The 25,111-nt window shown below is 37.1% G+C and overlaps 1 protein-coding gene across 1 annotated transcript in view; it reads left to right on the top strand.

The window, feature by feature from the left end:
* The window catches only part of ZNF718 (zinc finger protein 718), a 43,336-nt gene extending 18,589 nt beyond the window's left edge, over positions 1 to 24,747 (top strand). The window contains exon 4 of the mRNA XM_008993744.5: positions 21,463 to 24,747. Within this exon, the coding sequence (XP_008991992.1) occupies positions 21,463 to 22,673 (1,211 nt within the window). The 3' untranslated portion in view covers positions 22,674 to 24,747. The remainder of the gene's footprint in view (positions 1 to 21,462) is intronic.
* Positions 24,748 to 25,111: the final 364 nt, after the last annotated feature.

The raw sequence follows: 25,111 nt of genomic DNA, 5'->3' as shown, positions 1-25,111 counted from the left end.
AAGGAAGGAAGGGAGGAAGCGGGGAGGGAGGGAGGGAGGGAGGGAAGGGAAGAAAGGAAATCAAGCAATGAAAGAGACATTGCCGACCTGGGTCTAGAGGTTTACAAGTTGATTTCTTTTTTTTTGAGAGAAGGAAAGAAAAAAAAAAAATAAGTAAAGGAGAGGAAGAAAGAGGAAGAGAAAGAGGGAGAGTAAATGGAAATATTGCTTTATTTTGAAAAAAATTGGGTATTAATAATGGCCAATCAATGTTTCATTTAAACTAATGGGTAGGTGTGATGTGGTATTGACAAGAATGTATATTTTGTGTATTTGAAGTGGAGAGCTCTATAAATATTTATTAAGTTTACTTGTTCTGGATCTGAGTTCGAGTCCTTGATATCCTTATTAAGTTTCTGTCTCATTGAATCTAAGTCTCCTATCTGGGTGTTAGGATCGTTAGCTCTTGTTGTTGCATTGATCCTTTTACCACTATATCTTTGTTGCTTTAAAACCTATTTTATCCGATACAAGAATTGCAACTCCTGCTTTTTATTTATTTATTATTTATTTTTGCTCTCCATTTGGTTGGTAAATCTTTCTCCATCCCTTTGTTTTGAGTCTTTGTGTATCCTTGCATGTGAAACAGGTCTGGATGTAACATGCCGTTGGGTTTTGGCTGTGTCTTTTGATTGGGAATTTAGTCAATTTAAATTTAGGGTTACTGCCATTTGATGTTGACTGGCTGTTTTATCCATTTGTTGGTGTAAATTCTTCTTTATGTTGGTGCTATTTACTTTTTGGTGTATTTTTAGAAAGGCTAATACTGGTTGTTTCTTTCTGTGTTTAATGCTTCTTTCAGAAGCTCTTGTAAAGCAGGCCTGGTGGTAATAAAATCTCTGAGTTCTTGCTTGTTCATAAAAGATTTTATTTTTCCTTCAGTTGTGAAGCTTAGTTTGGCTGGATATGAAATTCTGGGCTGAAGGTTCTGTTCTTTGAGGATGTTGAATATTGGCCCCCACTCTCTTCTGGCCTGTAGAGTTTCTGCCGAGAGATCTGCTGTAAGTCTGATAGGCTTGCCTTTGTGGGTTATCCGACCTTTCTCTCTGGCTGCCCTTAGTATCCTCTCCTTCGTTTCAACCCTGGTGAATCTAACGATTATGTGCCTTGGGGTTGCTCTTCTTGAGGAATATCTTTGTGGTGTTCTCTGTATTACCTGGGGTTGAATGTTGACCTGCTTTGCTAGTTTAGGAAAATTTTCCTGAATAATATCCTGAAGGGTATTTTCCAGCTTGGATTCATTCACTCCGTCGCATTCAGGTACACCTATCAAACGTAAATTTGGTCTTTTCACATAGTCCCACATTTCTTGGAGACTTTGCTCGTTCCTTTTTATCCTTTTTTCTCTAATCTTTTCTTCACGTTTTATTTCATTAAGTTGGACTTTGACCTCTGATATCCCTTCTTCTGCTTGAACAATTCGAGTGTTTAAACCTGTGCATACTTCTCGGAGTTCCTGTATTGTATTCTTCAGTTCCATTAATTCACTCATACTCCTCTCTAAGTTGTCTATTCTCAATAGGATTTCATCAAACCTTTTTTCAAAGTTCCTAGTTTCTTTACGTTGGGCTACAACGTTCTTTTAACTCACCGAAGTTTGTTATTATCCATTCCTTGAAGAGTGACATCAGGAGGCGCTCATTCTCCATCAAGCCTTGTTCCATTGTTGATGTGGAACTGTGATCATCTTTAGAGGGAGAGGCGTTCTGACTTTGAGTATTCTCAGCTTTTTTTACGCTGGTTTCTTCCCGTCATTGTAAATTTATCCTCCTGTCGTCTTTGAATTTACCAACTTTCAGATTAGGTCTCTTGAGTGGACGTCCAGGTTGTTAGTTCCCAGGACCAGAGCAGCGGCGTTAAGACTGATGGTGCTTTTCTGCCCAGGATTCTCCTGTCTGGCTTCCTTCTTGTGTCCATAGTAGGCGACTCTGCCTTCCCGGGGCTCCAAACCTCGGTCAGAAGGGGAACTGGTCCCGTTTACTCTGCGCCGAGCGCTGCCGCGCCGAGGTGCCGGCGGAACCGCTGCGCCGACCACGAGAGTTGCGCTGGCGACTTGTGTGTTTCCACCACTGGGGGATCTTCTGCTACGTGAGCGACCAGACTTTGTCTGAAAGTGTGGCGTCCTCTAGTTCTCCGCTCCTTCCCTGAGAGCTGCAATCCCGGGATGTTAGCGATCGGCCATCTTGGATCGTTCTCCTCAAGTTTTTTTAAAAGACATTCCTGATCACTAATTTTCTTTATTATTGGGGTTTAATTCACATACTATACAGTTTATCCTTTTGAAGGGTATGGTTCAGCAGTGGCTTTTAGTATATTCACAAACTTCTGCAGCCATTATTATTAATTCCAGAATGTTTTCATCATACCAAAAAGAAATCCCACACCCATTACACAGTTAATATAGTTTAGATATTTGAACCCTCAAAATCTCATGTTCTTAAAAAATTTTTTATTGTACTTTAGGTTCTGGGGTACATGTGCAGATCATGCAGGATTATTGCATAGGTACATACATGGCAAGGTAGCTTGCTGCCTCCATCCCCCCATCACGTATATCTAGCATTTCTCCCCATGTTATTTCTCCCCAACCTCCCCACCCTGCGCTGTCCCTCCATTAGCCCCTGACAACAGATCCCAGTGTGTGATGCTGTCCTTCCTGTGTTCATGTGTTATTGTTCAACACCCACCTGTGAGTGAGAACATGTGATATTTGGTTTTCTGTTCCTGTGTCAGTTTGCTGAGAATGATGGTTCCCAGATTCATCAATGCCCCTACAAAGAACATGAACTTGTCCTTTTTTATGGCTGCATAATATTCCATGGTGTATATGTGCCACATTTTCTTTATCTAGTCTATCATCGATAGGCATTTGGTTGATTCAAGGTCTTTGCTATTGTAAACGGTGCCGCAATAAATATATGTGTGCATGTGTCTTTATAATAGAATGCTTTATAATCCTTTGGGTATATACCCTGTAATGGGATTGCTGGGTCAAATGGAATTTCTATTTCTAGATCCTTGAGGAATCGCAACACTGTCTTCCACAATGGTTAACTAATTTACACTCTCACCAACTGTGCAAAAGTGTTCCTTTTTCTCCACATCCTCTTCAGCCTCTATTCCCTCCTGATTTTTTAATGATTGCCATTCTAACTGGCACGAGATACTATCTCAGTGTGGTTTTGATTTGCATTTCTGTGATGACCAATGCTGATGAATTTTTTTTTGTTGTTTTTAATTGCATTTTAGGTTTTGGGGTACATATGAAGAACATGCAAGATTGTTGCATAGGTACACACGTGTCAGTGTGATTTGCTGCCTTCCTCCCCTTCACCTATATCTGTCATTTCTCCCCATGCTATCTCTCCCCAACTCCCCACCCCCTACTGTCCCTCCCCTATTTCCCCACAACAGACCCCAGAGTGTAGTGCTCCCCTCCCTGTGCCCATATGTTCTCATTGTTCAACACCCGCCTATGAGTGAGAACATGAGATGTTTGATTTTCTGTTCTTGTATCAGTTTGCTGAGAATGATGGTTTCCAGGTTCATCCATGTCCCTACAAAGGACACGAACTCATCGTTTTTGATGGCTGCATAATATTGCATGGTGTATATGTGCCACATTTTCCCTGTCCAGTCTGTCATCAATGGGCTTTTGGGTTGGTTCCAGGTCTTTGCTATTGTAAACAGTGCTGCAGTGAACATTCGTGTGCATGTGTCCTTATAGTAGAACAATTTATACCCCTGTGGATATATACCCAGTAATGGGGTTGCTGGGTCAAACGGAATTTCTATGTCTAGGTCCTTGAGGAATCACCACACTGTCTTCCACAATGGTTGAACTAATTTACACTCCCACCAGCAGTGTAAAAGTGTTCCTATTTCTCCACATCCTCTCCAGCATCTGTTGTCTCCAGATTTTTTAATGATCACCATTCTAACTGGTGTGAGATGGTATCTCAATGTAATTTTGATTTGCATTTCTCTAATGACCAGTGATGATGAGCATTTTTTCATATGTTTGTTGGCCTCATGTATGTCTTCTTTTGTAAAGTGGCTTTGCCCACTTTTGAATGGGCTTTTTGGTTATTTCTTGTAAATCTGTTTTAGTTCTTTGTAGATTCTCGATATTAACCCTTTGTCAGGTGGGTAGATTGCAAAAATTTTTTCTTATTCTCTTCGTTGCTGATTCACTCTAATTTAGACTGTTTCTTTTGCTGTGCAGAAGCTGTGGAGTTTGATTAGGTCCCATTTGTCTATTTTGGCTTTTGTTGCCAATGCTTTTGCTGTTTTGTTCATGAAGTCCTTGCCTACACCTATGTCCTGAATGTTTTTGCCTAGATTTTCTTCTAAAGTTTTTATGGTGTTAGGTCTTATGTTTACGTCTTTAATCCATCTGAAGTTAATTTTAGTGTAAGGTGTCAGGAAGGGGTCCAGTTTCTGCTTTCTGCACATGGCTAGCCCGTTTTCCCAACACCATTTATTAAACAGGGAATCCTTTCCCCATTGCTTGTTTTTCTCAGGTTTGTCAAAGATCAGATGGTTGTAGATGTGTGGTGTTGCTTCCGAGGCCTCTGATCTGTTCCTTGGTCTATATCTCTGTTTTGGTACCAGTACCATGCTGTTTTGATTACTGTAGCCTTGTAGTATAATTTGAAGTCTGGTAGTGTGATGCCTCCCGCTTTGTTCTTTTTGCTTAGAATTGACTTGGCTATGCGGGCTCTCTTTTGGTTCCATATGAAGTTTAAAGTGGTTTTTTTCCAGTTCTGTGAAGAAGGTCATTGGTAGCTTGATGGGGATAGCGTTGAGTCTGTAAATAACTTTGGGCAGTATGGCCATTTTCACAATCTTGATTCTTTCTAACCATGAACATGGAATGTTTCTCCATCTGTTTGTGTCCTTATTTTGTTGAGCCGGGGTTTGTAGTTCTTTTTGAAGAGGTCCTTTACATCCTTGTAAGTTGTATTCCTACGTATTTTATTCTCTTTAGCAATTTTGAATGGCAGTTTGTTCTTGACTTGGCTCTCTTTAAGTCTGTTATTGGTGCATAGGAATGCTTGTGATTTTTGCACATTGATTTTGTATCCTGAGACTTTGCTGAAGTTGCTGATCAGTTTTAGGAGATTTTAGGCTCAGACCATTGGGTCTTCTAGATACACAGTCATGTCGTCTGCACATAGAGACGATTTGACTTTTTCCTTTGCTATTTGAAGACCCTTTATTTCTTTTTCTTGCCTGATTGCTCTGGCTAGAACTTCCAGTACCATATTGAATAGGAGTGGTGAGAGAGGGCATCCTTGTCTAGTGCCAGATTTCAAAGGGAATGCTTCCAGTTTTTGCCCATTCAGTATGATATTGGCTGTTGGTCTGTCATAAATAGCTTTTATTATTTTGAGATACGTTCCATCAATACCTGGTTTGTTGAGGGTTTTTAGCATACAGTGCTGTTGAATTTCATCAAAGGCCTTCTCTGCATCTATTGAGATAATCATGTGGTTTTTGTCTTTGGTTCTGTTTATGTTGTGAATTACGTTTATAGACTTGCGTATGTTGAACCAGCCTTGCATCCCCGGGATGAATCCTACTTTATCATGATGTTAATTTTTAAAATCAATTCAGACATTCCATGAGTGTTTTGGTTTAGTTTTTGCTCCAATAATAGAATATCCTAGAGTTGATAATTGATAAATAAGTTTCCTTAGCTCACAATTCTGGATGCTGAGAAGTCCAAGATCATGCAATTCTTATCTGATGAGAATCATATTTCCGTATCACAATATGACCAAAGGCTTGAGGATGACAGAAAGTGTATACCAGAGCCACTTTGTTCATTGTTTTCTGACCATTTTGTAGTTTCTGTGTTTTAATTCTTTTATGCTTTCTTCCCTTGCATTTTCTTGAATATTTGTTTTGTTTTTGTTGTTATATGCTTTGATTCTTTTCTTTTTCGTGTGTATCTACTGCAGTTTTTAATTTCCAAGTGACTTACATAAAACAACTCGTAGTTATAAAAGTCTAACTTGAGATAACAATTTAACTGCTTTTTTTTTTTTTGGTACAGTTAGGGTCTTGCTGGGTTACTCAGGCAATAGGGCAGTGCATTCACGGCTCAGTGTAGTGTTGACCTCCCCAGGATCAAGCAGTCCTCCTATCTTAGCCTGCTGAGTAGCTGGGACTACAAACACAAGTCCAGCTACCGTTTTTGGGTACTTTATGTAGAGACAGGATTTTGCCATGTTGCTCAGGCTGGCTTGGAACTCCTAGGCTCAAGTCCACTTGCCTTGGCCTCTCAAAGTGCTAGGATTACAGGCATGAGACATCACACTCAGTGATTTTGTTTAGAAAAGACTAAATAGCTTTTTGAGATCTTTCTTGTATTCATGTATTTATTTTAGAGACAGGGTCCTGCTGTATTGACCAGGCTGGTTTGAACTCCAGGCCTCAAACAAAAGTTAACTTCTATATTTAGAAAAATTAAACAGTTTTACTTTCTTTAACATACTATATCACCCTTTACATTTTTTATATTGTGTACCTGTTAAATTATTGAAGCTAAATGTATTTTAGTACCTTTTTGTAGCTTTTATGCTAGTGTTAAAAGTGATCTATGCACCATAGTTTTGTAGCCTTCTATGTATATATGTTTTCCAGTAAGATTTATACGTTTATGTGTTTTCTTGCTGGAGGTTAGGATACCATTCTTACAACTTGAAAAATTCTGATTAGCATTTTTTTGTAAGACAGGTCTAGTAATTAAAAATTTCCCCAACTTATGTTTTTAATCTGAGAATATCTTGATTGATACTTCATTTGTAAAGGACAGCTTTGTCAGGTATAGTCTTCTTATTTGTCAAAGTTTTTTCTTTCTTCATTTGCACTGTAAATATATGGTCTCACTTCTATGTGGCTTGCATGGTTTCTGCTGAGCTATTTGCTGATGACCTTATAGATGATCCCTAGTATGAGAAGAATCTATTTTCTCTTGCTTCTTTTAAGAATCTTTTGCCTGGGCATTGGTGGCTCACGCCTGTAATCCCAGCACTTTGGGCGGTCAAGGTACGGAGATCACAAGGTCAGAAGTTTAAGACCAGCCTGGCCAACATGGCGAAACCCCATCTCTACTAAAAATACAAAAATTAGCTGGGCATGGTGGCAGTTGCCTGTAATCCCAGCTACCCAGGGGGCTGAGGCAGGAGAATCACTTGAACCTGGGAGGTGGAGGTTGCATTTAGCTGAGATCGTGCCATTGCACTCCAGTCTGAGTGACAGAATGAGACTCCATCTCAAAAAAAAAGAATCTCATTGTCTTTGATTATAATTACAATGTGTCCTGGGCAGTTTCTTTTTTAGGTTCTTCTTGCTGTAGATATTTTGAGGTCATAAAGCTGAATTTTTCACTAAGACTGGGAAAAATTGAAGACATTATATGTTTAAACAATTAAAAAAATTTTTTTTCTCTTTTGAACCTCCTAAAATATATACCTTTTAACAGCTTGTTATACAATATGGGCCCCAAATGCTTTATTCACACTTTCTTTTTTTTTCTTGAGACAGAGTCTCACTTTGTTGCCAGGTGCCAGGCTGGAGTGCAGTGGCGTGATCTTGGCTCACTGCAACCTCTGCCTCCTGGGTTCAGGCAATTCTCCTGCCTCAGCCTCCCGAGTAGCTGGGACTACAGACGCACGCCACCATACCGAGCTAATTTTTGTATTTTTAGTAGAGATGGGGTTTCACCATGTTGGCCAGGGTGGTCTCGATCTCTTGACCTTGTAATCCACCGTCCTCAGCCTCCCAAAGTGCTGAGATTACAGACATGAGCCACCGCGCCCGGACAACATTTTAATTTTTTTTAATTCTAATTAGGAACTTTCAAATGACTTAATTTAAGCTTGCCAGTTTTTTTGTTTTTTGTATAGCTGAATCTCCTATTAAAGCTTTCTCTTAAATATTTCAGTTCTACTATTTTGTACTTTACCTCCAGCATATCTGTTTCTTTTTTAATGGTTTCTTTTTCTGTATTAATAATATTGTGATTTTGTTCATGCATTGTTGCAAAAAATTTAGTAATCTGTGTACTTTTGCAGCTTACTGAGTTTTTATTTTTATTTTTTTTTAAGACAGAGTCTCACTCTGTCGCCCAGCTGGAGTGCTGTCGGCTGCTCTCAACTCACTGTAACCTCTGCCCTCCAGGTTCAAGCGATTCTTTTGCTTCAGCCTCCAAGTAGCTGTGACTACAGGTATGCACCACCACATCTGCTAATTTTTGTATATTAGGTAGAGAGGTGGTTTCGCAATGTTGGTCAGGCTGGTCAGATTCTTTAAGATTATCTTGAATTCTCTGTTAGTCGTGTTTTAGATCTATATTTTATTGTAAGTGGTTACTGGAGCATTTTTAGTTTCCTTTGGCGGTATTATATTTGCCTGATCCTTCACGATCCATTAAGCCTTGTTTTGATGTCCTTGCATATGAAGAAGCAAATACCTCTTTCAGTTATTATAAACTAGTTTGGAGAGATAAATATATTTTATTGGATCTCTGGACTGATGAGATTTCTGATGAGCTTGCAGTTAAGTGCATTGGAGCCAGGTCACATAATTACTACTGGGTCTGCCGTAAAGTTGATGTTTGGCAGACCTATAATCAGGGCATCAGACAGTTGTGGATTCTATTTTCTGAGAAGACTAAACCTTCTTCAAGATGTTAACCAATACAACTGGCACTCAGAAAATGAAAGAAAAACCACTCTTTATATCTTGGGGTGCTGATCCAATAAAAGTTAGTTGGTGTGACTCCTGCTGTGAGGTTTTTGCTGGTTTTTTGGTAATGCTCTAATCCAGTCATTGTACAGATTCCTAGATGAGGCAGGCTGATTCTTGATCACAGCTGAAATGGTGTGAAACTGATTCATAGGGCTGCTTCAGCATACACAGCTGAGACTTCAGGTCTGTTTCTGGGTTCATGGCATTTCTCCCTTCAGATTTGTAGGTGGGGAGGACTGCTCCCAGACTCTAGCTGACAGAATGGAGCTGGGTAATAGAGCTGCTTCAAGATTCACAGTGGGAATAAAGTCAGCTAGCATGCCTACAAGGGCACATAGAGCTGTGCTTTTTGGCACATTTCAGGTTAGTAAAAACTGCTCCTGGACTTTGGTTGCATAGACTTGGAGCCAGGTTATAGTGTCATGTCAAGATCCACCATCAATTCCGGGCATGTTGGCTCCTGCCTGTAATCCCATCACTTTGGGAGACCAAGGTGGGTGGATCATCTGAGGTCAGTTCAAGGCTAGCCTGCCCAACTTGGAAAAACCCCATCTCTACTAAAAATACAAAAATTAGCCCAGTATGGTGACAGGCACCTGTAATTTTAGGTACTCAGGAGGCTGAGGCAGCAGAATCACTTGAACCCGGGAGCCAGAGGTTGCAGTGAGCAGAGATCACACCACTGCACTCTCCAGCCTGGGTGACAGAGTGAGACTCTTGTCTAAAAAATAAATCCACCATCAAATAAATATTGGCAAGCCTACATCTAGGGGTACAGATAGATGTTTCTGTCTGTGGGTCTCTGCGTGTGCAGGATTTCTTCCATACCATGACTAATATGTGCAAGGTGTGGGGTTTGGGCTAATTTAGAGATCACAGATAGTACCAGTATATAAAGGCCTTTCACCTAAGACACAGGACATTATGAATTCTCCCAAGTGTCTTGATTGATGGTGCTAGTTGTAGGAACACAACCAAAGAGTCTATAGTTAGGTTTACATTGAGAGTTAATCATATTTCATTCTGTAGCTGGGACTGTGATGGGCAAGCACGCCACTCAAGCAAGGGCTTGCCCTCTTAATGCAGCCTTCCTCAATCTTGGATTCGCAACCTTTTATATGGATTTTTAAGTTTTCATAAAGGCTCTTTTCATAACTGCTGTATTTTCATAACTAGAAACTGTGGGTAGAGAACCTCCTATTCTACTATCTTGATATGTCACTCCCCTTGTATGTTTCACTTTCTGATATGTCTGTGTTAAAATCTGATTTCAAATTCAAAATTTCTGAAATAAAATGCTCAAATTTACACATTGTTTAATAAGTACATGTATTGTCATGGCTCATTTTCATTGGAGCATTTTATTAATTATTGAGATGCATTTTCTTTTACTTCTTTACATTGCATGCCAAAGATTCCAAGTCTTGGCTCTTCAATAAGTACATAGTCACAGTTTAAAACTGTAGTTATTTAGAGGATTGTTTTTATGATACATTGATATTATATTTAATCTTTTGTGCATCAGAATTTTTATTGTATTCAACTCCATTTTACTGAGTAGTCTTTTTTCATGTAGATTCTCTTTGATTAATTTTTTTCATTTCTAATCTTCATATTTGTATGATAATTTTCAACTCTGTACTTTTTCTGACCAAGTTATGTTTAATTCCAATAAAAATCATTGGGGTTCACTTTAAGCAAATTAAAATACATTTATAAGTCAGATATTTTTATTCCCTATAAAAATTATGTGGTATTTGCCTGTATAAATACTGCCCCTTCTTTGTTTACAAATTATTATTATTATTATTATTTTTTTTTTTTGAGACGGAGTTTCGCTCTTGTTACCCAGGCTGGAGTGCAATGGCGCGATCTCGGCTCACCGCAACCTCCGCCTCCTGGGTTCAGGCAATTCTCCTACCTCAGCTTCCTGAGTAGCTGGGATTACAGGCGCGCGCCACCATGCCCAGCTAATTTTTTGTATTTTTAGTAGAGACGGGGTTTCACCATGTTGACCAGGATGGTCTCGATCTGTTGACCTCGTGATCCACCGGCCTTGGCCTCCCAAAATGCTGGGATTACAGGCATGAGCCACCACGCCGGCTATAAATTAATATTATTTTTGAGACTCAGTCTTTCTGCCACCCAGGCTGCAGTCCAGTGGCATGATCTTGGCTCACTGCAACCTCCACCTCCTGGGTTCAAATGATTCTCCTGCCTCAGCCTCCCGAGTAGCTGGGACTACAGGCACGTGCCACCAACCCTGGCTAATTTTTGTATTTTTAATAGAGACGGGGTTTCAGTATGTTAGCCAGGCTGGTCTCAATCTCCTGATCTCGTGATCCACCCCAAAATCCTGGGATTACAAGCATCAGCCACTTTCTTTGATGGTCATCAATGTTTTCTTGTGTAGGTGAGTAGTCAAAAAACAGTGTAAAATTACCATCTATTTATTGTTTTATTATATGTTATTATGTGAGAGAAACACTTGTTATTTGCAGGTGATTTCCAAAAAATGTAACCTTTCTAGGTAGATGTAAATAGTTGTCATTAAAAAATTGCCTTAAACATTTTCAAGTGTACAGTCTAGTGATTTAAGTATAATTATTGCATTGGGGGGTCTAGATTAATTTTTATCTTATTAAAGTAAAATATCATGCCCAATAAAAAATAAACTGCCCCCATTTTTTTTTCAGCTCCTGAAGAACATGATTTGACTGTTTTTATAATTTTGACTAATATTCATATTCTTACCATTATAATTATGTAATCATGTCTGTTTCTATCTGACTATGTTATTTTACTTAATCTAAATGTTCTCAGGCTGTTTTTGTAAGATATGTCAAAACATATGTTTTAAAATGAAATAATATTTTATAATATATATTATGTGTCACATTTTCAAAATCTGATACTGATCTACAAAAATCTTAAAATTCGTGTTGTTTCCAGAAGCTGTCTTTTGTAAATGATAGTGAATGACCAGGCATGTGTAAATATCTAAAGTCCCGCTTTGAATATTCTTGGGCATATTTTAGTTACCGTGATGTAGTACCATATGTATTTTCCTGTTTTTTTTTCCTGAGCCTTAGATGTTATATCCAAAAAATGATTGCCAAGACCAGTGCTTGAAGCCTTTATCATCTTATGTTTTTGTTAGATTTCACTTATGTAAGATCATACGGTACTTGTCTTGTTGGATCTGGTTTAGTTCACCTAATGTAATGGCCTTCAGGTTCATCCATGTTGTTACAAATATCAAAGTTTTGTCTTTTGTAGCTGAATGGTATTTTATTGTGTATATATACTATTTTCTTCATCATCTGGTTTTCAGTAATTGGATTGATTCCGTATCTTGGCTATTGTAAATCGTGCTGTAATAAACATGTGTAGATATCTCTTTGACATACTGATTTTGTTTTCCTTAGCTGCAAAGAAAATAGAACTATCATATGCTCTAGCAATCCTGTTTAATTAAAAAATTAAAAATAGAATATATGTTTCAGCAGTCCTGTTTAAAAAATAAAAAAATAGAACTAACATATAATCGAGCAATTTGAGATTTTTTTGTGCATTTAGTCGTCAGTGTTTTATAGTCTAGATGAGGAGTCAGAGAGTCTAAATTACCATCTATTGATTGTTTAAATATGTTATTCTGTGATGCTTTTTCCCTATAATGACTCTACTGACTTACAGTTTTACAACTGTATTTGTTTCTTTTTCCATATATTCTCACCAACATTATTAGTAGGGTTTGTTTGTTTTGGAGATGAAGTCTCGCTCTGTCTCCCATGCTGGAGTGCAGCTGCGCTATCTCAGATCACTACAACCACCGTCTCCCAGGTTCAAGCAATTCTCCTGCCTCAGCCTTCTGAGTAGCTGGGACTACAGGCACACACTGTTGCGCCTGGCTAATTTTTTTTTGTATTTTAGTAGAAACGGGGTTTCACTCTGTTTCCCAGGCCAGTCTCGAAATCCTGAGCTCAGGCATTCCACTCTCCTTGGCCTCCCAAAGTGCTTGGATTAGAGGCATGAGCCAATGTGTCCGGCCACTCTTTTCAGTAACAGTCATTCTCACTGGAATGATGTGGTATTGTATTGTGAGTTTGAGATGCATTTCTCTGGTAATTAGTGTTGTTGAGCATATTTACATGTACTTTTGGCTATTTGTATTTTTTATTTTGAAAAATGTTGTTAAGGTCTCTTGCCTGTTTTTCAATTGTGCGTTATTTTTGTTTTAAGTTTGCTATATATTCTGTAAGTTTATCTTTTGTCATAAATATATTTTGCAAATATTTTCTTTTTCTTTCTTTTTTTTTTCGAGATGGAGTTTCGCTCTTGTTACCCAAGCTGGAGTGCAATGGCGCGATCTTGGCTCACCGCAACCTCCGCCTCCTGGGTTCAGGCAATTCTCCTGCCTCAGCCTCCTGAGTAGCTGGGATTACAGGCACGCGCCACCATGCCCAGCTAATTTTTTGTATTTTTAGTAGAGACGGGGTTTCACCATGTTGACCAGGATAGTCTCGATCTCTTGACCTCATGATTCACCTGCCTCGGCCTCCCAAAGTGCTGGGATTACAGGTGTGAGCAAATATTTTCTTTCATTCTGTAGATTATCTCTTCATTCTGTTGTTTTTTTGCTATGCAAAACATTTTGTTTCCAGTAATATGCACATTTTTACATGTGCTTTGAGGTCTTACTTGAAAGGTCTTGCTTGAAAACTCTTTTCTCTGTAATATGTGGTAAAACATTCCTCTTATGTTTACTTCAAATTGCTTTATATGTTTGGGTTTCCCATTTAAATATTTATGATTGAATTTTCTTTTTTTTTTTTTTTTTTTTTTTTTTTGAGGTGAAGTCTTGCTCTGCCACCAGGCTGCCTCCCAGGTTCAAGTGATTCCTCTGCCTCAGCCTCCTGAGTATCTGGGACGACCCGTGCATGCTACCATGCCCAGCTAGTTTTTTTGTATTTTAGTAGACAGGATTTCACCATGTTGGCTAGGATGGTCTCTATCTCTTGACCTTGTGATCCACCTGTCTTGGCCTCCCAAAGTGCTGGGATTACAGGCATGAGCCAATGTGCCCGGCCTATGATTGAGGTTTTTATATCATGAGAGGTAGGGGCATAGCTTTATTTTTTATTCTCTTTGATTATCATGTAGACAGTCAGTCTTCCTTGCACTATTTATTGAAAAGACTGTCTTTTTCCAATGTGTGTTCTAGACATCTTTGTTAAAAATCCCTCAGCTTTTGCTTCATGGATTTTTTACTGGGCTCACTGGATACTATCACCTGTCTGTTTTTATGCCAGGATCATGGTCTTTTCATTACTGTAGCTTTCTAGCTTTCTGGTATATTATGGAGTCAGGTAGTGTGATATCTCCAGATTTATTATTTTTGCTCAGGATTTGTCTATTTGGGGGTCTTTGGTGGTTCCCTATAAAGTTTAAGCTTGTTTTTTTCCATTCCTGTGAAAAAAGTCATTGGTATTTTGATAGAGATTGCATTAAATCTGTAGATCATCTTGGGTAGAATAGCCACTTTCGTAATATTTTTTCAATTCATGACCATAAAAATCTTTCAATTTTTTATGGCTTTTTCAGTTTATTATCAATGATTTATAGTTTTCAATGTTAAGTGTTCAACTATTTAATTAAGTTTGCTGTTAGACATATTCTTTATTGTGGATACAGAAGCAGCATTTGGCAAAATTCAGTATGCATTTGGGATTTAAGAAACTCAAATGAAGTATAGATGATATGTAGCTCAATACCATAAAGGCCACATTTGACATATCTATGATTGATATGCTGAACAGAAAAAAGCAGAAAATGTTTCTTTTGTAATCTAGGACAAGACAAGGATGTTATTTTATATTATGATTGTGTATGACAATATTCAACTGTGTACACTGTAAGATAGTGATACGGTTTGATTGATATGGTATGGAAGCTATAATTTATAATTATCTCATCTTGAATTATAGCTTTCATAATTTCCATATTATGGGAGGGACCCAGTGAGAGATAACTGAGTCATGAGTGTAGTTTTCCTCATGCTGTTCTCGTGGTGTTGAATAAGTCTCAGGAGATCTGATAATTTTATAAGGGGTTTCCCCTTTTGCTTGGCTCTCATTCTCTTGTGTCTTGCCATATATGACATGACTTTTGGCTTCTGCTCTGATTGTGAGGCCTCCGCAGCCACATGGAACTGTGAGTCCATTAAACCGCTTTTTCTGTATAGATTACCCAATCTTGGATATGTCTTTATCAGCGTGACAGCGTACAGTAAATTGGCACCAGTAGAGTTGGGAACTTCACCTGAAAATGTTAAAGTGACTCTGGAACTGTGTAACAGTTGGCAGAGGTTGGATGAGTTTGGAGGGCTGAGAAGGAGACAAGACATGTGGGAAAGTTTGGAACTTCCTAGAGATGTGTTGTATGGCTTTGACCAAAATACTAATAATAATATGGACAGTGAAATTCAGTCTGAGGTGGAATCAGAGATGAGGAATTTGGGAACAAGTGTCTCTTGCTATGTTTTAGCAAAAAGACTGGTGGCATTTTGCCCTGCACTAGAGATTTGTGAAACTTCGAACTTGAGGGAGATGACTTAGGGTATCTGGCAGAAGAAATTCCTAAGCCATAAAGCATTCACAAGGTGACTTTGGGTGCTGTTAAAAGCATTAAGTTTTAAAAGGGAAACAGCATAAAAGTTCAGAAAATTTGCAGCCTGACGATGTGCTAGAAAAGAAAACCCATTTTCTGAAGGAAAATTCAGGCTGCTTACAGAAATTTGCATAAGTAATGAGGAACCAAATAATAATCACCAGACACTAGGGGAAATGTCTCTAGGGTGTTTCAGAGAACTTTGTGAAGCTACAGGGTGGAGCTGCCTAAGATCATGGGAACCCATTTATTGCATCAGTGTGACCTGGATGTGAGACATGGAGTCAAAGGAGATTATTTTGGAGCTTTAAGATTTGACTGCCCTGCTGAATTTTGGCCTTGCATGATGCCTCTAGCCTTCTTGTTTTGACCAATTTCTCTTATTTCATATGGGTGTATTTACCCAATACCTCTATTGTATCTAGGAAATAACTAACTTGTTTTTGATTTTACAGGCTCATAAGTGGAAGGGACTTACTTTCTCTCAGATGAGACTTGAATGTGGATGTGTTTGTTAACCTGAAATGAGTTAAGACTTTGGAGGACTGTTGGGAAGGCATAATTTGTTTTGAACTGTGAGGACATGAGATTTGGGAAGGGCCAGGGTAGAATGATGATATGGTTTGGCTGTGTCTTCATCCAAATCTCATTTTGAATTGTAGCTACCGTAATTCCCATGTGTTGTGGGAGAGACCAAGTGGGATATAACTGAAGCATGGTGGTGGTTTTTCCCATACTGTTTTTTTGTAACGAATGACTCGCATGAGACCTGATGATTTTTATGAAGGGTTTTCCCTTTCGTTTGGCTCTTACTCTCTTTTGTCTGCCACCATGTAAAATGTACCTTTCACCTTTTGCCTACCACAATGATTTTGAGGCCTCCCCAGCCACATAAAACTGTGAGTCTATTAAACTTTTTTCCTTAAAAATTACCCAGTTTTGGGGTATGTTTATCAGCGGCATGTATGAACTAATACAGACAGTGTGGAGCGCAAGTCAAATATGCATCAGTCTATTTTCAATATAAGTCTCTGTTTATCTGTATGTGTATTGTTCCTGCATTGTTTATAAGTTCTATACTTGTTCTGTTTGTGTGTATACATTGGTCGTTTTACCCTGTCTAGGTGAGTTGTCATTAAAATCCTTATGATTTTGCCTTCTGTTTATTTGTAAATCTATATTTTTATGTGGGGGAGAAGTACTTTTGTGATTTGAATATAATTCAAAACTTATCATACTTCTGTATCTCTTAGATATTATTTTTAATTGTTAAAAAAACTGCAAACTTAAATATTTTTAATCAGTTTAGTCATATTAATCATATTGACATTGTTAAATACTGTATCTCTAGAATGTATTTATTTTTGCAGAGCTAAAACTCTACAAATTCAACAACTACGTATTGTTTCTGTTTTCTGCGACTGTACAAAACAATTGTTTTCTACTTCAGAATCAGACTGTTTTAGATCTCTTATGTAGGTTGATTCACCTAGTTTCTGTCTCTTTGTGGCTGACTTATTTTATGTTGCACAATTTCATTATGATTTATTATACTAGTTAGCATATTTTTTCTTCTAAACTGAGTAATATATTCATATTTAAAATTATATTTACCCATTTGATGGGAGAAATTTGCGTTGCTTTCATTTATTTGCTTCAATAACAGTGCTGCAATAATTATGAGTATACAGATTACTCTTCATGTGACCATTTGTATGAGAGTTTATATTTGTGCTGGATTTAATTTTATTGATCTAGCTGTTCAGCTTATACCCATACTAAATTGTTTTAATTTTTAGTTTTGTATATGTTTTGAAATCAGGAGCTGTGATGCCTTTAACATTGTTAGTTTTCTTATTGAATATCGTTTGGTGCTACATTGGCTCCTGAAATTTTACATAATTATGTGATTGCTGTTCCTATTTCTGCAAAAAAACTGAATTAGAAATTTGACAGGGACTGCATTTAATCTGTAGATTACATTACACAGTCTAGACAGCCTTATAATATTAATTATTTCAAAGATTGAACAAGAGCATGCTAAAAAGTATATTGTTTAATTTCTTTAATTATGTAAGATTTTCTGGTTTTTTTTAATTCTCTCATTCCAGTTTGGTCATAAAAAGTAATCTGTAAAATTTTAATTTAAAAAAATTTGTTAAGACTCTGGCCTAAGAGGAGGTGGTTTATCAAAGGAACTTTTGTATGAGCTATTGAGAAAAGTGTGTATTCTGCCGTTGTTGAGGAGTTTTCTACAATTTTTTAGGCATAAATTTTTTTTTTTTTGAGACAGAGTTTCGCTCTTGTTACACAGGCTGGAGTGCAATGGCACGATCTCAGCTCACTGCAACCTCCACCTTCTGGGTTCAAGTAATTCTCCTGCCTCAGCCTCCCGAGTAGCTGGGATTACAGGCGTGCACCACCATGCCCAGCTAATTTTCGTATTTTTAATAGAGACGGGGTTTCACCATGTTGACCAGGATGGTCTCGATCTCTTGACCTTGTGATACACCCGCCTCAGCCTCCCAAAGTGCTGGGATTGTAGGCGTGAGCCACTGCGCCGGCTAAGCATAATTTTTTAATACTGCTTTGAAGTCTTCTGTTCCCTTATGAATATTGTCTTTTTCTCTTATTCATTACAGAAATTGAGGTATCAAAATATCCTAGTATAATTATATTGCTTTCCGTATCTTGCTTTAATTCTGCCAGTATTTACTTTATATATTCGGAGTCCTAATGTGAGATACACTCACACACACATTAGTATATGCATTGACACACATTGTCATGGGTTCCCAGTAAATGAACCATTATAATTGTTTAATATCCTTTGTCTCTTACAAGCTTTTAGTTAAAGCATATTTTATGAAGAAGGATAGCTTTCCACTAAAGATGCACTTTGTGGGCCGGGCTTGGTGGCTCACGCCTATAATCCCAGCACTTTGGGAGGCTGAGGTGGGTGGACCACGAGGTCAAGAGATCGAGACCATCCTGGTCAACATGGTGAAACCCCGTCTCTACTAAAAATACAAAAATTAGCTGGGCATGGTGGTGCATGCCTGTAATCCCAGCTACTCAGGAGGCTGAGGCAGGAGAATTGCTTGAACCCAGGAGGCAGAGGTTGTGGTGAGCCGAGATCATGCCATTGCACTCCAGCCTGGGTAACAAGAGCGAAACTCCGTCTCAAAAAAAAAGATGCACTTTGTGTAATATAATTTTGACCTCTTTTTATTTGGTTATTTGCATGAAATGTCTTCATCTTGCCTTGTTTCCTTTAATCATTAGATCTTAAGTGACTTGTAGAAAAGCAGGTTGGAGCTTGTTTTTTAAGTTTTTTTTTTTTTTTTTTGACAGAGTCTCACTCTTTCACCTAGGCTGGAGTGTAGTGACTCAATATCAGCTCACTGCAACCCACCTCAGCCTCCCAAAGTGCTAGGATTACAGGTGTGAGCCACCACACCCAGCCAATTTTTTAAATCTTTTTATTCAGTATATAAATGAATGCATGAATGGAAAGTTTACTTTATAAATATTTAAATAATGCTGAAATGGAAAGGCTTACTCATTTTATTATTTTACTTGATAATTTTATCTTTGTCCCTTATTTTCTGTCTTCCTTTGTGTCTTTTTTATTTTTGTATTGACAAGTCTTCTTATTTTTTTTTAGTATCTATACAGTTCCACTTTTACTTGGTATCTTGGGAATTACATAAAATTTATTTAAGGTAAAATAATGTATTTTAAACTGGTAAAAACTTTAGTTACGTGTCACAATTCTTCCTCATTATATTTGCCCTCGACTTTATTATTGATGTCACTAATCATGTTTGTATTTTGCATATTAACAGTTTACGATTAGCAGTTTATGATTGTTTTGTTTTTATCTTTCACATTCTGGAGACTAAAATGTTTTCTGTGCTAACATAATGGTATAGGACTTGATATTTTCATATGTGCATATCTTTCCCAGAAAATTACGTGTTTTCATATTATGCTTTGTTTTCTTACATCATGTTATTTTCAGTGGAAAATACTTTCTTCATATTTTTTTGTTTTTTTTGCAAGGCAGGTGTAGTACTAATATACTTTTCAGCATTTAGTTATCTTGAAAGATCTCTGCTTTTTCTTCATTATTAGTACAGTTTCACTGGTTATATTATTCTCACTTAGAAGCTGTTTTTCTTTCAGGACTTTATATTACAATTCCCTCTCGTCTGAATTTATTTATTTATTTTTTTGCCAGACTTACTGGTTATTTCATAAGACCACACTTATAAATGACATATCACTTTTATTGTGTAACTCCTAAGATTCTCTTCTTGTCTTTGACTTTTGAAACTTTGCTTATATGTGTCTTGTTATAAATCTCTATGTTTATCCTAGTTGAAGCTTGTGGAGCTTCTTACATTCTTACATTTTTTTACTTTTGAAAATTTCTGTCATTATTGTATTTTTCACCTTTATGATTTTTGTTTTTTACATTTTTAGTGTTTTCATCGATATTATTTTTCTGATTTTGTTCCTTGCGTTTCTGTTTCACTCATTGAGCATTATTTAGGTTCAATTTTTAAAATTTGAGCATCTTCATTATTTACAGTTTTCTGAAATTAAAAAAAAATTTTTTTTTTTTTTTTGATATAGAGACTCACTTTGTCACCCAGGCTGGAGTGCAGTGGCGGGGTCTCAGCTCACTGCAACCTCCACCTCCCATGTTCAAGCTATTCTCCTGCTTCCTCCTCCTGAGTAGCTGGGACTACAGGCATGTGCCATCATGCCCAGCTCCTTTTTGCATTTTTAGTAGAGACAAGTTTCACCATGTTGGCCTGGCTAGTCTCTAACTCCTGACCTCATGATCTGCCTGCCTCGGCCTCCCAAAGTGTTGGGATTACAGGTGTGAGCCACGGCACCTGGCCATTTTAAATTTTTTTAATTGGGACATGTTGCCCTAATACTTTGCCTACTTTGTAATATTGTTATTTGAACATTACCTAAAAGCTATTTGTCACAGACTTTACAATGTTGCCTTGTCCTGACATAGTCTGAAACTAATTGTCTTTTATAGAGATTATGGGAGCCTCATACATGTTGTAAGGATGTGTCTTGTTTTTTGTTGTTTTTTTTTTTTCAGTTAAAATAGTTTGTTCATGTTTCTTCTTACGGTCTCTAATCAGTTGTTCTACCTGTTTCCTGAATTTAGCACTGGGGTCTGCTCATAAAACATTTACCTTTGATCTCAGTACACTCACCACCATTTCTTTCAGCACCCTGTGTTATTGGAGGCAGAAACCCAGTTTTGTAATAATCCCCAAAAACCAGATGTTGGAATCTGTATGTCATTTTTTTCTCTATGAAGCCAGGTGTTGACAGTTTACTCCTAAAAGCACAATGCTGTATTTGTGAAGAGGAAGAGCTGCAGTGGGTAAATGTAACATATTTTTCTTCCTGTTTTATATGGCTCTCGGCATTGTGCTTACCTGAGGCATTGCATGCAATTAACTCATTTATAGATTTCACAAAAAAGGCATTTTGTCAGTGTATTTGTATTACATATGTATATAAAGAAATCATAGCCTGTGGTATTTACTGATCTTCTTACTGATGTACTTTGTATAATTTTATATATTAGATTTATAAAGTGTATTTATTTTTTGAGACAGAGCTGTACATTGTCGCCCAGGCCGGGGTGCAGTGGCGCATTCTTGGCTCACTGTATTCTCCGCCTCCCAGGTTCAAGCAATTCTCCTGCCTTAGCTTCCTGAGTAGCTGGGATTACAGGCATGTGCCACACACCCAGCTAATTTTTTTGTATATTTAGTAGAGACAGGGTTTCACCATGTCAGCCAGGCTGGTCTCAAACTCCTGACCTCACGATCTGCCCATCTTGGCCTCCCAAAATGCTGGGATTACAGGCGTGAGCCACCACACCTGGCCTGTGAAGTACATTTATATGAATCTACTAAGTGTGATAATTTGTTATTTTTTTTTTTCTTTCAGCTGTGTGTTCTCATTTCACCCAAGACCTTTGGCCAGAGCACAGCATAGAAGATTCATTCCACAAACCTATACTGAAAAGACATGAGAAATGTGGACATGAGAATTTAAGAAAAAGTTTTAAAAATGTGAATGAATATAAGGTGCAGAAAGGAGGTTATGATGGAATTAACCAATGCTTATCAACTACCCAGAGCAAAATAATTCAATGTAATACATGTGTTGAAATTTTTAATGCATTTTCAAATTCAAACAAACATAAGATAAAATATACTGGAGAGAAAACCTTTAAATGTAAGGAATGTGGCAAATCATTTCACATGTTCTCACACCTAACTCAACACAAAAGAATTCATACTGGAGAGAACCCCTACATATGTGAAGAATGTGGCAAAGCCTTTAATTGGTCCTCAGTTCTTACTAAACATAAGAGAATTCATGCTGGAGAGAAACCCTACAAGTGTGAAGAATGTGGTAAAGGCTTTACTCAGTCCTCACACCTTACCAAACATAAGAGAATTCATACTGGAGAGAAACCCTACACGTGTGAAGAATGTGGTAAAGCTTTTAACCAATCCTCAACCCTTAATTTACACAAGAGAATTCATTCTGGGCAAAGATGCTACAAATGTGAAGAATGTGGCAAAGCCTTTAAATGGTCCTCATCCCTTAATGAACATAAGAGAATTCATGCTGGAGAGAAACCCTTCTCATGTGAAAAATGTGGCAATGCCTTTACCACATCCTCAGACCTTGCTAAACATAGGAGAATTCATACAGGAGAGAAACCATACACATGTGAAGAATGTGGCAAATCCTTTAATAGGTCAACAACTCTTACTACACATAAGAGAATCCATACCGGAGAGAAACCCTACACATGTGAAGAATGTGGTAAAGCCTTTAATTGGTCTTCAACCCTTAATGTACACAAGAGAGTTCACTCTGGAGAAAATCCCTACAAATGTGAAGTTTGTGCCAAAGCCTTTAAAGTGTTTGCAAACCTGCGTAATCATAAGAAAATTCATACTGGAGAGAAACCCTACATATGTCAAGAATGTGGCAAAGCCTTTAAACAGTCTTCGCACCTGAATAAACATAAGAAAATTCATACTATAGATAAACCCTACAAATTTAAAGAACGTGGAAAAGCCTTTAAGCAGCACTTGAACCTTCCTCAACATAAGAGAACTCATACTGGAGGAAAATTTTAGAAATATGAAGAATGTGGGAGTCTTTAAGTGTTCCTCAATCTTTTCTAATCATAATTCATACTGGAGAGAAACTCCACAAATGTGAAAAATGTGACAAAGCTTTTAACCACACCTCAATCTGTTCTAAATATAAGAGAAATTGTATTGGTGAATAGCCATAAAAATATGAAAAATGTGGCAAAGCCTTCAAATGCTTGTCACATCTTACTGTATGTAATTTTTATTTTTCAGACAGAGTCTTGCTCTGTTGCCCAGTTCTGTGGTGCAGTCTCAGCTCACTGCAATCTGTGCCTCCCGGGTTCAAAGGATTCTCCTGCCTCAGCCCACTGAGTAGCTGGGATTACAGGTACCTGCCACCAAGCCTAGCTAATTTTTTGTGTTTTTAGTAGAGATAGGGTTTCACCATGTTGGCCAAGCTGGTCTTGAACACCTGACATTGTGATCCACCCACCTCAGACTACCAAAGGGCTGGGATTACAGGTGTGAGCCACTGCACCCAGCCTTAATGTATATAATTGTTACTGAAGAAAATCCCTAGGAATATAAAATGTGGCAGAACTTTTAACCAATGCCCATATCTTTTGCACATGATAGCATGTATACTTGAGAAAAATTGTACAAATATAAAAAATGTTAAAAGCCATTAATAGCTACTCATGTGTTACTAAATATCAGAAAGTCCATACTTAATAAAAGCATTATAAATGTAATAATTTGTTGAAAGACCTTTTAGAAATATGGGTCTTTAATGTGAAGAAGAGTATTCTGAAGACAGACAATACAAATAGTAAGAATACTTGCATCATGGATCCTGTACTTGCATCATGGATCTTATTGTGCATATTTTGTACTAGAGGAAAACCTTGAAGCAGTTGCCCAAACTTCCTTCAACATCAGATAATTTACATTGGAAAGAAATTCTACAACTCTAATAAATTTGGAAAAATGTTTGTTCAAAAACTATAGATTAAGAAATACCAGCATTTATACTGGAAGATATTTTGTAGATGCAGTAAATATGAAAAGATATTCAGTCTAAAGACTACATAAACATTAGAGTATTTACAGTAGAAAGGAGTAAGGCACTAGTACTTGAAACATTACAGTAAATCAGAATGTTAAACTCCAAGGCTGAAACTTAATTTTTTTTACATGTACTTGAAAAGAATTAGATTTTTGAAGTTATTCCATTGAAATTATACTTTTTTTACTTGAAAAAAAAGAGTTTTTGAAAATCAAATTCAACTCTAAAATTACTTCATACTGATTCAACTTTCTTATTTATATGAAAGCATGTGATGAATTGTTGCATCAGAGATATGAGAGATTCCTTTTAGGTGGGCATGATGCATGAACTTTTACATGAAAGAGTAAGGGCATTGAAATGAAAGATGCATGAAATGATGCATGAGGTAGGTGTTCAGAGTAATATTCTTCTGCATTGCAGTGAGAGAAAATCTGAATTTTAGTAGTAAATTGTTTTACCAATTGTAAATTTGTGTAATAAAAAGCAGTAAACTTTTAAATTCTCTTTTAAGATTGTGTGTGAACTTTTTTGATTAACAATTGTTAATGTGTTGAAATTACTGTTGTGTGGAATGAAGTATGCCACCAACTTTCAGTTATCCTATCGTATTCAATGGTGTAGGTAACAGATGTTAACAGTGTACTTTTTGGTAATATAGTTTTATGACATTTCTAGTAATCTCTTTTCCAGTGGCTTCAACAGCAAATAAATTGAAGAATATTGTTCCCATGTTAAATTGTTAGTTTTCCTTATTTAAGTTTAATTTTTTAAATTCCTGTGGGTACACAGTATGTGTATATATTCATGGCATATATGGGTTAGTTCATACAGGCATACAACATGTAAAATCACATCATAGTAAATGAGTTATTCATCACCTCAAGCATTTATCCTTTGTATTACAAATAGTCCATTTATACACTTTATTTTTAAATGTACAATTAAGTTATTTTTATGTCATTTTATGATTGTATTCAATATTACGTCAGTATAATTATAATTATACATTTCTTATTCCTGAATAAATATTTTTTTAACTGTTTCATATTTTCATTTGGACATGTGGCATCTCTTCTGGCAAACACGTATAGACTTGATTTTGATTTACATGGAGATAAATATATAAATGTATTGCCCTAAGACCAACCTTAGGTGTAAAAAAAATTATAGAGCAAGCAATTGTGTTTGGGAGTTTGTACCAATTTTTGAAAGAAAATAGCAACATTGGAATAACAAAGATTCTTTTAATAATATATATAACTTACTAGAAATTTAAAAACAAAATATTCTGGAATCAAATCTATACTTTCTTTGTATTTAGTTAATTACTGTAAAATCTCATGAATCATGGCCACGTGCAGTGGCTCATACCTGTAATCCCAGCACTTTGGGAGGCTGAGGTGGGCAGATC

The sequence above is a fragment of the Callithrix jacchus genome, chromosome 3 (genome assembly GCF_049354715.1).
Source record: "Callithrix jacchus isolate 240 chromosome 3, calJac240_pri, whole genome shotgun sequence".
Classification (NCBI taxonomy): domain Eukaryota; kingdom Metazoa; phylum Chordata; class Mammalia; order Primates; family Cebidae; genus Callithrix; species Callithrix jacchus.
Note: the sequence above shows the minus strand (reverse complement) of the source record. Positions and strands in the feature narration are given on the sequence as shown.